Source organism: Leptinotarsa decemlineata, unplaced genomic scaffold (assembly GCF_025532065.1).
Source record: "Leptinotarsa decemlineata unplaced genomic scaffold, Ldec_3_MD MMD2_tig00026336_RagTag_RagTag, whole genome shotgun sequence".
Taxonomy (NCBI): Eukaryota; Metazoa; Arthropoda; class Insecta; order Coleoptera; family Chrysomelidae; genus Leptinotarsa; species Leptinotarsa decemlineata.
In genome coordinates this window covers 13,460,017-13,475,856 of record NW_027412692.1, presented here as the reverse complement: position 1 = coordinate 13,475,856, position 15,840 = coordinate 13,460,017, and the positions used below count along the sequence as shown (strand labels likewise).

Below are 15,840 nucleotides of genomic sequence, written 5' to 3'. Positions count from 1 at the left end.
AATATGCCGCATTTTTTTGGAGTTTTAAAATAATTAGGCCATGGATACTTGTTTATATAAACATAAATGTTTAGTTTTTGTTGTACTTACTGCAAGGTCTAACAGATACCTTTTTGTGTTCGTTAAAAGTTTTACTGTGGAATTAAAATAAATCCCAATGAATGAACAGGTATCAGGTGTTTCAGGTAACTTCAAATAATGAGATTAGTACTACATACACTCAATATAATTGCAAAAAATCCAAAATAATGTATTACCAGGCATATTGAAACTATTTCAATTTTTCATTTTAGTATAACTGAAATTGGAACATCGCAAAATGGGTGTTGATTAAAATACGCAAAAATTATGCTTCAAACAATCTGAATTTTTATAATAGTCATTAATTCGTATGGAAACTGTATTCGGAAATAGTCAGGCCAATATGACGGTTGTAAATGAATATTTGATGCAATTGAAATTTTTAATTAGTGTGACAACACATACAGTATGTCTCAGTAAGTTGGAGCAATATAGTACACTTTTTTATTATTAGTTTCTATTGATAATGTAAAAAAATAGATTTTCTTCTCAGATTAATTTGCAATAACGTATACGAGGTATGCCAAAAAATATGAATTTTGCACCTTTATTTTTGCCAATATCAAAATAGTAAATATAGTTGTTATTGTCTGATGTCTACATTACATGAGCGTTCAAAAATACTTTGTAGTTCCTCATACTTTGTTAAATAAAATAAAATGTGAATACTAACGATATAAATATTTGTGATGAATTTTTTTCTTATTATCTTTATTGCTGTCGGGTCTTTGCTCGTTTCAATCATTAGATTATATTATCAGAACACTCAGAAACTTCGTTAAATTCGACGTGAAATAAATCTAGCATAAATATTCAGAATAACACATTGGCAAATTTGTACCTACGTCTAAAATTCAAGAGATAAAATTTGATACTCTGGGAATAAAAGCAATACAATATCCTTATCTTAATCTGAACCAGGAGAATATAACAGATACTGTGGTTATAATTTATTTTAAATATCATAAGCAGGTACTAATACGGGTTATGGATAAAACTGAATTAATTATCTGAGAACAATGTGCTAAATAAGACGAACAATAAGTTGAAATGAATTGAAAATTCTTGTAAATAATCAAATTATGATGCTCTACCATTTCTAGCAATTTCAGTCATAATTGGTAGCTAAACTTTATGACAGTCATCCAGGAATAAAATCATTAACTTCTAAATTCAACGAAAGTTTAGATATTGTCACCTGAAGCATAGTAAACTGCATTGTACTGAATATTCTACCTGAATGCTTTACCCGGGAAAGGTTTCTGTACTAAGCTATCAACAAAAAATCAACACTTTTAAAACTACCTCAGACCTCAATAGTCTTCATCTATAAATCCCTCTCCTGTATAGGTATTTTATGTAGTACAATTATTGACTTTCCATATGTACATTGAGTACCGAAAATGGTTATCAAATATCATTATTGTTGTTGTTACAGTCGCATTGACCTATCAAAAAATCATATTTTGCATATTTCAAAATGAAGTTATAAAATTTGTGGTGTTAACCTTGTTATTAAAAGAATCGAATCGAGGAAAGGAGATTGAATAATTGACCATCCGGTTCTCTGGTCTTTCTTCGTTACATCGAGTTGGCAAGGTTGTTGTTGAGTAGCGCTATAAAAGTCTTGGAGCGTGCATATCTGTTTTTATGTTTCGACAAACTCCGTTGATTAGTTATATCCTGCTTTGCTTTGATAGTTCGGGAACGAAAGAGAGTCAACGTACAACGATTTTTTGCAATTTACCGTGGACAAACGTCCACGTTAGTCGTTTGTTGGCTCTTTTGATGATGTTTGGATATTAGAGGTTAGGTTTGTCTATTATTAAGAACAAATTCGAAACATGAGAGTAGAACATTTTAGAGATTTGAAAAGTATCTCCAGTTCTATTCGATAGATTGAAAAAAAAATTGGAGTAAGTTGTTTCAAATGGACCAGTGGATGAATTCATAGTGTATTTCATTAGTTCGTACTTCCGTTGTCTAATATAATATAAATTTATTTGAAATCCCTGAAAAAAATCAAAACATTTACCGAAAACAACAATTTTATTAATAAAAAAACTGAAAGTACAAAGAAATAACATACAAGCAACAACCAGAAAAATTGAAATATTAATAAAAGCTGAAAATGAAAACGTTCCTGTCGAAGAAGCACTTCAAATCATACTGTAATGAATCTGAAGCCGGCCCTGACCAATGTCCCAGTCAGCAAACGCATGACGCATCGCGAAATACCGCGAAAACTCCGGATGGGCCCCGAAATCCGCAGAGGGATCCGGAACGTTCGTTGACGATATAAAAACGTCGCTCTTCGTCCCGAAGAGTAGTCTGTACCGAGAAAGCGAATCGAGCGGTTAACAAACGGTGAAGATAAATTAAGCGTTAGTTACTGAGTGGTGTAAATAAATTAGTTGTGATAGTGAAGTATTGTTAAAATAAATTTGTTTAAGACAGTTAATTCTTTAATTCGTTGCAATACAGAAGAAGCTATCCGAAGATGGGGACCTGAAAGATAAAACAAACTTACCGATACAAGTAATCATGGAATTACTAGGATAATGTGTACGAAACTGCTACTTCCAACTGAAGGACGAATTCTTTACGCAAGATGAGGTACTGCCAAAGGGATCGCCACTTTCACCGATTATAGCTAATATATATATGGAGTGGTTCGAAACTCTAGCCATTGAAGAAGCCCCGAGTCTGGTTGCGATACGTAGACGACACCTTCATGATATGGAACCATGGGAATGCAGAACTAGACATTTTCCTGAAGCACATCAACAACGTACGTTCTTCCATCACTTTCACAATGGAAACGGAAGTCAACAACGAATTGCCTGTCTTAGACGTATTGGTGAAGAGGACCGACACTAAATGGAAAACATCTGTATATCGAAAACCCATTCACACAGGACAGTATCTGAACCAGAAATCCAACCACCATCAATCGACTAAGAGAGGAATCATCAAGACTCTTTGAAAAAACTGAAAGAATCTGTAAAAAAAATTGAAAAAGGGTTAGCTGAAAAATAACAACTATATCAAGAAAAAAAAACTGAAACTACAAAGAAATAAAATACAAGCAACAACCAAACAAAAACAAATAAACTATTAACACGAGCTGAAAATTAAAAAATTATTAACAAGAAATGAAAATTAAAAATTGAAAGATTTCAAACCAAGTTACGTCACGACGTTTCGATTGTATCCACAATCGTCTTCGGGTGATAACTGGACTTATTCCTCCGAGATCTGACTATAGGTCATTCGAGTGCCCCTCTTCCCTCTCTCCGCTTCATCGGTTTTAGCGGAAGCTGGCCGTTTGGCGGGAGTTGGTCGTATTCTGCTTGATTAGAGGTTTCCATATATTGCGTATCTCTACGCTAGCTTGGCTAAATGCGTTGTTGGACAAGATATATGCGGCTCCTAAACCAGTGTTCTTCTTTGTGGATGACTTCAGCTTGAGCCCACTTCATGTTATGTTGATGAGTCCAAACGTGTTCTGCTATTCCTGATTTGCTGGTTTCTCCTCGCTGTAAATGCATTTCTTGGAATCGCAGTCCGCGTTTGGTGGCCTGGTTTTTATGAGACTGCTACGGATAGTGTTCCCAGATCTGAAGCAGGTTCTGATGACATACTTGGACCTAATCCTTCGTGTCCTTTCCGATAATCCTCTGATGTAGGGAAGTACAAGTACTGGTCGTGGGTGCTTCTCTTCCTTGTGGAGCTCTTGCTGACTGCTAGCTAAAGCCTGTTCTACCATCACTCTGGAGTAACCATTTCGTTGAAAGTCATTTTTGATGATGCCTAGTTCCTTTTCGAGACCTTCTTTTGAATTACAGAGCCCGAAAGTACGGTCTAGTAGAGTCTTGATGATTCCTTCCTAGTTGGTGGTTGGATTTCTGGTTCAGATCCTGGTTCAATCGAAACGTCCTGAAGCAACTTGGTTTGGAATCTTTTAATTTTCATTTCTTGTTGATACTTTTTTAATTTTCGTCTCGTGTTAATAGTTTCTTTTGGTTGCTACTTGTATTTTATTTCATTGTAATTTCAGTTTTTTTGCTTAATATAGTTGTTATGTTTCAGCTAAACCTTTTTTAATTTTTTTACAGATTTTTTCAGGTATTTCAAATCAATTTATATCATATTAGACAATGGAAGTTCGAACTGATAAAATACACCACGAAACATTGTCAACGACTTTCAAACAAAAAATGAATTCATAGCTCAATGAGCGTTATAGCTTAGTTCAAATTGAAATTCGTGTTCGTGTCTGAAAGAAACTTCTGTGTATGATCTATTTTCGTTCTTCGTTACTTTGTAAGTTTCCAGCAATTTTTGTTGAATGATTGAAAAGTAGAAAGCCAAAAAGGCTTTTTTCCAAGAAAACCTATGAATAGTTCCTTTTTAATGTATATACTTGTTGGGCTTAAAAGTCAGTAGGCTAACACACAGATGGCAGTACTAGTATTAAATCTATATAATTTTTAGTCAATCCTAACCTTCAAATGAGACGTGTACACATTTCACAGCTGTCGGACTACTAGTTCGCGAGATAGAACATTTTTAGTGAAGAAACTTTTATTAGTTTGAAGAAAATGGATAAAAAATGAATTTCGTCTGTTGATAAAGCATTGCTTTTTGTCGAAAAAAAAATACTGTTGAAATCGGGGCTTGGGTTGATGAACATTATTCGGACTATGTACAAGGAAAATCAACCGTTGGTCCACAATAAAAAACCCTAATTTATGCGTCGATATGTGACCATGAATGAAACTTGGCTCCATAATTTCGCACCAGAATCAAAACGATAAAACCAAATTGTATCAAAAAACTTTGTTTTTCCACGAATTTGTTCAGCCCAACTGTTGAAATTGTTATTAACGACGATTCGATCGAAATAATTTTATTAGAGCACTTTAGGTCAATAATTACCAACTTCTTTTGGCCTGAATTGGATGATCTGGATACCAACGGCATGTGGTTTCAACAGGACGTGCCACACAGCTCATGCCACATTGGATATGAGCGATTTTAGGGCATGGTCATCTCACGTGGGAAGATGTGAACTGGCCACCGAGATCGTGCGATTTGACACCGTTGGATTTTTTGTTGTGGGGTGTTCTTGTTTCACAGGTGTATGCGAATGAGCCCAAAGCGGTCCTCAAACCTAACATAACCCATGCCATCGGTCAAAATAATTCAAAAATTGGAAGCGCTCAATATTTAGTTGTCCTGACTTGGTTTTCATTTGATATCAAAGTACTAGGTTTCCTGGAACCTACGATTGAACTATTATTTGCTAATTTTTCCTAGATAGAGTCTTCTTATTGTCGCAAAAAGCAGTAAAAATACTTGAGGCTAATCGCTTTTGAGTAAATCCAAGTTAAATACGGTTTGTTGTTATATTTGTTTCTCGAGAACTTGTTCTATCCGCTCCGCCTCTGGTAATTTATTCACTATGCGCAGCCTGCGTATGTCAATAATTGTTCAACATGTAAGGAATAATCCGTTGTAACTCTTTTTTTTTCTTTTCAGTGCGACGAAATAAAGGAACAAGCGGATACACGTAAGGTTGGACTTGTGAACACGTACATAACACCTTGGGACGTTATGCAAAACTCCGACATAATCTTCAGCTGCGTGACAGATCCGCGTGCCGCCAAAGAAGTGAGTAGAGAGCATTTTTTGTTATATAGAATATGCATGCTACTATTATTATGTAGGAAGCTCGTAAGGGACATCTATTTTTGTTATTTATTTCTTGGTATTTCCGACTTTAGTATCGAAATTTCTACTTCAAGCTCGAAATTTCGACTTGACTTGAAACTCGAAATTTTGACTTTGATTTTTCCAAATTCAGACTTCAATCTCGAAATTTCGACTTTCTAAACCTATTACTTGAATTTAAAAGTCGAAATTTTGAGGTTAGAGTCAAAAATTCAAAGTCAAAGGTTTAATAAATTGATGGATGTAACCGTTACTACGTGGTAGGAAATCATAATGAAAAGAGAAATGAAAATTTTTATGTTTTTTACCACTTTTATTTGTAACTAACGTTAATGCAGTTTCGTCCTATACGCACATTTTCAAACAAAGTGATCATCTTCAAGAAGTAGATAAAAAACTCGTCTTCTTGAAGGTGATCACTTGGTGATCGAAACACGTGTCGAGGTGTTGAAAATAACGATTTGGTTTTGGGAAAAAACTTCAGTAATATTCGAACTTTTGAGTCTAAAGTCGAAATTTAGAAATTGAATCGAAATTTTCAGTTTAATATCAAAATTTCGACTTGAATCTCAAAATTTTGACTGTAATTTCGAAATTTCGACTTTAATTTTGAAATTTTCACTCAAATTTCGGGTTTCTTAACCTAATACCTGAATTTAAAAGTCGACATTTTTAAAATTTTGATATTAAAGTAGAAATTTCGAGGTTGAACTGAAAAATTCGACTCAATTTCAACTTGAATCTTGAAATTTCGACTTTTTGAATCTAGTATTTGAATTTAAAAGTCGAAATTTCGACTTCAATCTCAAAATTTCGACTGTAATCTCGAAATTTTGGCTGTAATATCGAAATGTCTACTTTAATTTCGAAATTTTCATTTAAATTTCGACTTTCTCAACCTAGTACTTTAATTTTAAAGTTGAAATTTTGAGTTCAAACTTGAAATTTCAAAATTAAAGTCGAAATTTCGAGATAGAACTCAAAATTTCGACTCAATTTCAACTTTAATCTCAAATTTTCTGAATCTAGTACATTAATTTTAAAGTCGAAATTTCTAGATTAAAGTCGAAATTTTGATATTGAACTGAAAATTTCTACTCGATTTCGAAATTTCAACTTTAATGTCGAAATTTCGACTTTGTTTTAGAATTTTGACTGTAGTCTCGAAATTTTCAGTTTAAAATCGAAATTTCGAGATTGAGCAGAAAATTTCGACTGATTTTCGAAATTTCAACATCACTCTCAAAATTTCGACTTCAATCAAGAAATTTTTTGAATTCAAAGTCGGAATTTCCACTTATATCTCGAAATTTTTAGTCCAAAGTCGAAATTTCGACTTTGAAAGTCAAGTACTAGGTTTAGAAAATCGAAATTTCTAGGTTAAAGTCAAAATTTCGATATTAAAGTTGAAATTTCGAAATTCAAGTCGAAATTTCGAAATTCAAGCCGAAATTTTGAGATTCAAGTGGAAATTGGTGAAAATTCAATTGCAAGTATGTTGGTCTACATTTTTGAGGATGAATAACTCCAAGATTAGGGATGATTTTGTCGGCCATTCAAAGTCTATGCTGGTTTACTGTGCTCACTCCTCGGTAATCCTTTGATCCTTTCTCAAATTTATCTTTCCATAACACGAATAACTAGTCAGTTGAAATGAACAAAATTGATTTCTTTAATAGCATCGAAAAATCGACGTGTTCGAATGCAAACAATGAATAGGCCATAATCCGTACCAATCCTAAAATTTCCCCGAATTTTGGTAATATATTCGAGATATTTAGAGGCTTATTGAATTTAGCCATCGACTTTCCACTGAAAGGTTTGCACAGCACTAATTATGCAGCAGGTAACAGCCCTTTGCCATTATGAATATCTACGGACTGTCGCATCATATAAGGAAACTATAGGAAATGGGTAGACACTGTAGACACATCAGTGCTGTTTGGCAAATTTAGCTATGCCTTTGAGATGCGCGAACGATGAAGAGAGATGATAACTGTCCACTACCAACTTTTATCGCGAAGGACAATCGGTAGAAGAATTTTTACTCAAATAAATTCGGTGTTGACAACTACACACGAGAACCCCAATTATTTCTTTTGTGCACGTGGGAAATAATTGCATTCTCATTAGAGGTAAATTAATAAGGAAAAAATTGATAAACTCATAACTGATAATTGATAGATAGTTACTAGAAATGATTATGAAACGTAGCAGGTCGATAGTCTACAAAACATTACTTGCAATGTTTGTTTGAAGGTGATTGACAATGTTTCACTAGCTCGGACTTCCATTGTCTACTATATAAAATGATTTGAAATCCCTGAAACAACTAAAAAAGAAGAATTAAAAATGAATAGCTGAAAATAACAATTATATTAAGCCAAATTAAACCTGAAATGAGATAATAGTCAAATAAAATACAAGTAAAAATAGAACAATTGAACAAAAATAAGTAAAAATAAAGAAATGAAGAAAGAAAATAAAAATAAAAAGTTGAGAGATTCCAAGTCACGTTAGTTCACGACGTTTCGATTGTTAGTATCTACAATCGTCTTCGGGTGATGACTGGACTAATTCCTCCGAGAGATGACTATTTATAGGTCGTTGGAGTACTTTCACTTATCCCTGCTTTCCATTTTCCGCTTCACTGGTTCCGTGGGAGATGACCGTTTTGACGGGAGTTGGCTATTTTTCGCTTGATGATGGGTTTCCATATGTTGCGTATTTCTACGCTGGCTTGGCTGAATACGTTGTTGGACAACATGTATGCGGCTTCCTTGAATTTTCTCCTGAACCAATGTTCCTCTCTGTGCAAGATCTCAGCTTGGGACCACTCGATGTTATATTGATGGGTCCAAACATGGTCTGCTATTCCTGATTTGCTGGTTTCCCCTCGCTGTGTGTGTTTTTTGTGCTCGGCAATGCGAACATTCAATGGCCTCTTAGTTTCACCAATATAGGATTTTCCGCATTCACAGGGTATTCGGTAAATGCAATTGTTGGAATCGCAGTCCGCGTTTGGTGGCCTGGTTTTCGTGAGGCTGCTACGTATAGTATTACCGGATCTGAAGCAGGTTGGAACCAATTCTTTTTATCCTCTCCGGAATGGCTACTCCAAAGCGATGGTATAGAAAATACTTTGGCTTAAAGACAGCAGGAGCCTCGCAAGGAAGAAATGCCGTCACAACCAGTGCTTGCACTTCCCTTTATCAGAGGATTATCGGAGAGGATAAGAAGAATTGGTTCCAAGTACAACATCAGAACCTGCTTCAGATCCGATAACACTATCCATAGCAGCCTCACGAAAACCAGGCCACCAAACGCGGACTGCGATTCCAAGAATTGCATTCACCAGATACCCTGTGAGTGCGGAAAATCCTATATTGGTGAAACTAAGAGGCTTTTGAATGTTCGCATTGCCGAGCACAAGAAACACACACAGCGAGGGGAAACCAGCAAATCAGGAATAGCAGACCAGGTTTGGACCCATCAACACAACATCGAGTGGTCCCAAGCTGAGATCTTGCACAGAGAGGAACAACTTATTCAGCCAAGCCAGCGTAGAAATACGCAACATATGGAAACACATCATCAAGCGAAAAATGTGTGTCATGAATTTCACCAAAACAATAGCTTAGTTATGTATTCTATCAAACTTTTGAATTTTATAGGGGAATCACATCAAAAATGTGAAAATATACAGGGTTTTACATTTTAATTAAGGGAGTTGGTAACAACTCCCGTTATATCAAAAACTTTTGGTGAAACGCCATTATTCTCATTCGATAAAACAATATTTGTCAATTTTCAGGATATGAATCCTTTTATTTTCCAAAATACAGCTAACCGCCGGCCATCGCGCTGTTCATACATAAATTTCACGCTCTTCTCAATAATTTTAATATATTATATTCAGCTTCTGAGTATCTAACAGCCAAACTGCTCGAAATATGCTGCGAGTTCGTTGAACCTCCTTGGTGGTAATTCGACCGTCAGGTATCCCAACTAAACACTACCCGTATGTATGGTTATGCGCGAAACAAAACGGAAGTGAATAGTGCGATGACGATGAGCGAAGAGAAAACCGTCTTTACTTCCGTTATAATGACGACAATTTCATCTAATCGATTCGCCAACACCGTCCACTTTGATCTACTGATGTCCTCGGTTAGGATGCGATTGTGGGTTGGCGATTTGTTGCTGATAATCTCGCCAGTTGGAGACACATGCCCATGTGTCTTTGTTTTGTAGAAACTGTAGACTACACCAAACGGGGTTGACGTATCCAATTCATTGCCTATTTTTAATTTGGAATTGAAATGTTTTAGCTATTGTGGTTTCTTAGTTTCTCGCTGGAGAATCATTAGTCAGCGGTGTTGCCAAAGAACATTTTATTTACTGTTACTACCGTATATAAACAATTCCCAACTTAAATTATTCAATGATTGTTCAAAACGACTATAAGAGACACAGAAAATGCTGATGTTTTCGTCACCCACTAACTTTAGGGTTCTTTCCAAGGGTGTGTCACTAACTTTAGGGTTCTTTCCAAGGGTGTGTTTGTCATAATTTGTATGACGGAAGGGTATATGAGATACATGGCTGTGTAGTGGGGAATGGGAAAAAATACCAGCGTGGTCCAAACAGAACTGGCCGGTATCTCAATCGCCACAGAGGAAATAACCAGGGAAGTAATTTCTGGCAAAAACATAGCAATCTGCACTGACAGCGGACAAGCCATATTAGCCTTGGAACAGAGAACGTGTTACCTCAGGGCTAGTACTAGAGTGCCACCAAGATTCAGCCAAAGCCTTGGTAGATAATAACATTTTCCTGAGGTGGGTTAAAGGACACGACAGGAGTCGGCATTGCCGACTGTTTAGCCAAGGAAGCGGCCGGGTTAAGAATTTTAGGACCCAGTGGCACCTACGCCCTGATGACTTCGACAATTGCGGAACTAGCCAAATATTACACCCATGCTAAATTCTTAAAGAGATGGGATGGAATCAAAGGATGCAACCTTGCCAGAATCACCCTGGGCGACCCTGGGAAGCAGGCGCCGAAATAATATCTGGCGGTGACCAGGAACAATCTGCGCTTGACAGTAGGATTTCTGACTCGCCACTGTCAACTAAGAAAACATCTCCATAATATGGGGTTAGTAGACACACCTCTATGCAGAATGTCTGAACAGGAAGATGAGACTGCTGGACATGTCCTATGCGAGTGCCCGAAGTTATCGACAATAAGCGAGTGTTTGTTCGGCGAGTCTTGGCCTACACCTGCTGATATAAGGAGATGTTTCCCAGTGACATGTCCACCTTTCTGGAAAGGATAGGATGGACGATGACCTAGTAGGACAATTCCTCGGGAGGATGTACAATGGGTCAGATGTGGCCTAAGTGCGTGGGCTTACACTCACCCTCCCTACTCTGCAGATACAGATACATGGCTGTGTCTAAGATTCTGTTCGGAATATAAATGTTGACAGATTCAAGTAATTCAGGAAAATTCAACAAAACAGTCCATTGAGCAGCTTCAATGCATAGCATAGATCTGCGTGAATTCTTCTGGTTTGCAATAGTTTCAGCCCCATTTTTTGTAATATAATCGAATAGTCATGGTTCTGTTTTTGAAGACCCTACTTGAAAGAACAATAGCTCTAAAATTTATTTTGCACTCTTTGTAGACTGAGGATACACTACAAAAACACACTTTTGTCCATTTTTCACGATATTTCTTTATTGTTGACTGGAAATATCGTGGAAAATGGACAAAAGTGTGTTTTTGTAGTGTATCCTCAGTGAACATGATTTTCCACAAAATAAATAAGTCAATCAAAGAAGCGAAACTCTTTGTAGAGATACACAGATATACATACATGCATATTATAATTTGAGACACCACTAGAGCTAAATAAATCCTTTTTAATTCGTGAATTCAAAATGTTTAACAATTGAGATTGGATAGCAAGAAACTGACTGTTACAGACATAATGTATCTATTGTATATTCGCAAGTTTTATTGAATTTTATTTTATATTTATATCCAGGTAACCTCTGTGACTCCACTGGAATTATTACCCGTAATCTAATTCCATGAAAAAAAAACCTTGTTATTGTTAAGAAACACCTAGTTTAATTAAAATCGGCAAAAAGACTTTTGAGTGGATAATAAAAGGGACAAAGCAAGTTAAGAGTGTTGGGACACACGTTCATATATACTTTTTCTCATAAAATATGGCAAGGAATCACCATCTGACATAATTTGAGATATACCCTGTATAGCAAAGTAAGTTTTTTTCACTTTAAGAAAGAGAACACATAAATAACAATATCTCGTGTACTTTCCCAAGCAACGTTGATGAATACTCCCTGTTTTTATAAATATTGTCCTTTCTTTGAGAAACAGAAAAACCAAACCAACGAATTTCTTTGTTTCAGAACGTCGTCGGCAACTGCGGCGTCGCCGGTCGCGATGGCGACATCCTCGAAGGCAAAGGCTACGTAGAGATGACCGGCATCGATCCGCAAACTTCCAAAGACATCTGCGAGATCATCAAGAACAAGGGCGGCCGATACCTCGAGGCCCAAGTGCAAGGCAGCAAATCCGAAGCCAACGAAGGCAGTCTAGTGGTCCTGGCCGCCGGCGACAAGTCGCTCTTCTTCGATTGCCAGTCCTGCTTCAAAGCAATGGGCAAGACGGCCTTCTTCCTAGGCGACGTCGGCTATGCCACCAAAACCAACCTGATCCTGCAGCTGATGAAGGGCGTGGCGCTGGTCGGACTGGCCGAGGGTTTGGCTCTCGCTGACAGATGCGGAATCTCCTCCAAGGACGTGCTGAACATCTTCAACTTGACCAATCTGGCTTGCGACTATATGACCAACAAAGCCGACCTTATCGCGAAGAAAGAATTCAAGCACGTCGAACAGGCGATCGAGCACATGCAAAAGGACATGAAGCTGGCGTTGGATCTGTCGGATCAAATGAAACAGCCGCTGCTGATGACGTCGACGGCGAACGAGGTATATAAACACGCGAGGAGGTTAGGATATGACGGACACGACGCCTCTTGTATATATATGAGAACGAGGCATTAGCGAATGTGGACGAGAAGTAAACCCTTTTTTCTTTGTTAATATATATATATTCGACTTGGGTCGACGTGCGGAGATTTTTCATACTGTGCAATTTTTGTTCGGTTGTTTTCGCCGCGGCTTCGAGGGAAGGTTGTTTCTTTATGGTTAATTTTCTCCTGGCTCCTTTGTAAATAGTTGAAAAAATGGTGTGAAATTCTAATTTAGATTCGTAATCGTGAGGCGGTGGCTTAATTTGGTCCCATGTAGATGTCATCTACAAATTCTGAACATATCGATCCCACATTGTTGATGTATGATTCAGAACTGTTAGATGCTGGAGAAGATCGTCATGTGATTTTATTTTATCTGATTGAATTTCCTACTTTACCTTCATAGTGGAGAACAAGCCCCGAAAAGTCATAGAATAAATCTGAGTGAGCTTTTATAAAAAAAAAACACAAAAAAAAAGGGGGGTGGTTATGGTCTAACAGGAGTAATCGCCAATTACAAGACAAATATAATGAAGTTTACAGCTATGAATGAGTATATTATACAAACACTGATACATACATATATAATAATCAAAAAAACATATACTATAGAATAATAATTGAATTGGCAAAGTGCAGAGAGTTGAAACATTGTATTTCACTTTTATGGGTTGTATTAGATTGTAATTATACTTGCTTATAAATTAACTTGTTACGAATTATATATTTGAAGCATCCAAGTGGAACAACAAAAATATCTCATTCTGAATAGAAACTATCACACATTTTACAGATGTTATAAACTGGGGATTTTATCAACATATTGATTCTTGGTATGTGCAAATAGAAGAAGATTTCGTTTCCTTTATACATGAAAATCTAGTTGAGATAACAAAGTTCCAAGAGATGGTTTTTCCTCAGTAACTTCGGAACTATGAATAGTACGATAAAATGGATTATTATCATCCTGTGTTTATTATAAAATTCCCTCCAAAAAATGTCTCTAGCTTTTTTTACATGTCAGCGATTCCCAAATATTTGGTATTCAAGTTTTAACTTTGCTGCATATAAAATGAGTCGTCTCATTCATTAAATCGTGATTATTTTCACTTTTTTTTCCACAGTTTTTTCTATAGCTATCCATCTGCACATGTTGTGGAAGTATGGCAGATAAAAAGTACCGTATCGACAAACACCCAGTTTTGAAACACAAAATTAGATCCCACTGACCGACAAAAGAATTTTGAACTTTTCTTCATATGACCACCATTTTCAAAATAACCGGAGTTTCATTCATTATATATTTTTACAATATAGCAACTGAAATATCGCCAATATTTTCGGATATATAATAAGGTCAAAATTGGTCAATTTCTTCATTCACCAGAGATGAATCTCCTGAAGACGTCGACTTATATGGTGAAACGTGGTTCGATTAGAGTATTATATTTCTGGTGATTGGGAGAAGTGCTTTTTTGGATTTTAATATACGCCATAGAATCTAGTTTCACGTTTTCTTTATACATAATAAAGTGGTTTATATCTTTTTAGCTCGAAAATCATAATTTTTTTTTCAACGACACCATCGGTGTGAAACAACCGACGTTTCTTCACTTGGTTTCTCCAATATGCCGAAACCAATATATTATGCTGGAAAAAAATTATGTTGAGCTGTTTTCAATCTTTTTTTTTTGAGTGACACGCTCATTGCCATACTCCTCTTCTACAATTAAATACGAACTCGGATTTTATTGCCTCTTGAGATATTAAGACAAAATTGACAGTGGCAGTGGTTTAAGTTGTGAAACAGATCATTGCGTCTACCCAGGGTGCTTCTTGGTACAGATCACACATCAGAGATGGCGTTAACGGAGCAAAGAGCAAAATCAGCAAGAAACATTTTCTTCTGTAGAATATTTCTCGATGAACAGAAAAGGCCTGTTTCTCCATATATTTTATTGTTTTCTAGATATTTCAATTGTTTTGCACTCCGATTATTTTGAAAAGAGTGACTTTTTGAAAAATCTTCATAATTTTTTTGTGGAGAGAGTTTGTAGGTGAAGTTAATCACTTCATAATAGTTATGAGAATTCCCAATTTTAAACAATTTTCAAAATACATAAATTTTATGATTTGAATGCAGAATATTAGATTCCAAAAACTGGTTAAAAGAAATCGGATCATAGTTCCAGAGATAATGAGAAAATTTACTTTGACAACAAATGAAGAAAGTTTCTCTTGGATTTACTGTGACTTTTCAAGGGATGTTTTCCACTATAAAATGATAATTTTGTAAAAAATTCAACCGGCTTTGAGTTTCATGATCAGAGGAACTCTAATAGTTCTGGATATCAATTATTATTTACACTTGCACTCATCTATATTATGGTAATAGTTACTCTTGAAATCGTAAAATATGGAGAATATTGTAAATTCTTAGATTTGGTATCCGAGAAATGCTAATAAATCATATAATATACCAGCATGAAGCGTTGGACGAGAAAGATGGAAGTTTTTCAAACTAATTCATCAATTCTTCTTGACATTTTTTTTTGTAATGTGAACAGCAAACTCGGCAGAAACATTTCTTGGCAAATTTTTCAAATTATGTGGTGAAAAAGTTTTATTTTATCTACTTATTGGTATATAGTAACAAATTGAAACTTATATGTAGATTGATTGAGGCAGATTCGTCTAGTAGATGATATTTCCCGGCAATGTGAAGATCTGCTAAGAGTTCAAATATTCTTTACTGTATGTGCAAAATGTCCCAACCCAATAACTTCATTAAAAAAATAATATTTCTTAATTAATCTATAAATTTTCTCTTTGTAATCTAGTTGGGTAAGTAATTCATTCTGTTGATTTTTTTTATTTATAAAATTTATACGAATCCCCATATTTTAAATTAACAATCAAATATGAGTAGCTTCATTTTCATGATATAAAGT

At 35.8% G+C, this 15,840-nt stretch overlaps 1 protein-coding gene across 2 annotated transcripts in view; it reads left to right on the top strand.

The window, feature by feature from the left end:
* The window catches only part of Ndf (Nucleosome-destabilizing factor), a 50,625-nt gene that overhangs the window by 32,908 nt on the left and 1,877 nt on the right, over positions 1-15,840 (top strand). The window contains exons 8-9 of one of the 2 annotated variants that reach the window (XM_074183238.1): positions 5,626-5,757; positions 12,264-12,845. In XM_074183238.1, coding sequence (XP_074039339.1) covers positions 5,626-5,757; positions 12,264-12,845 — 714 coding nt within the window. Of the gene's footprint in view, positions 1-5,625; positions 5,758-12,263; positions 12,937-15,840 lie in introns of both variants that reach the window. The other variant, XM_023158477.2, reaches the window with a different exon arrangement.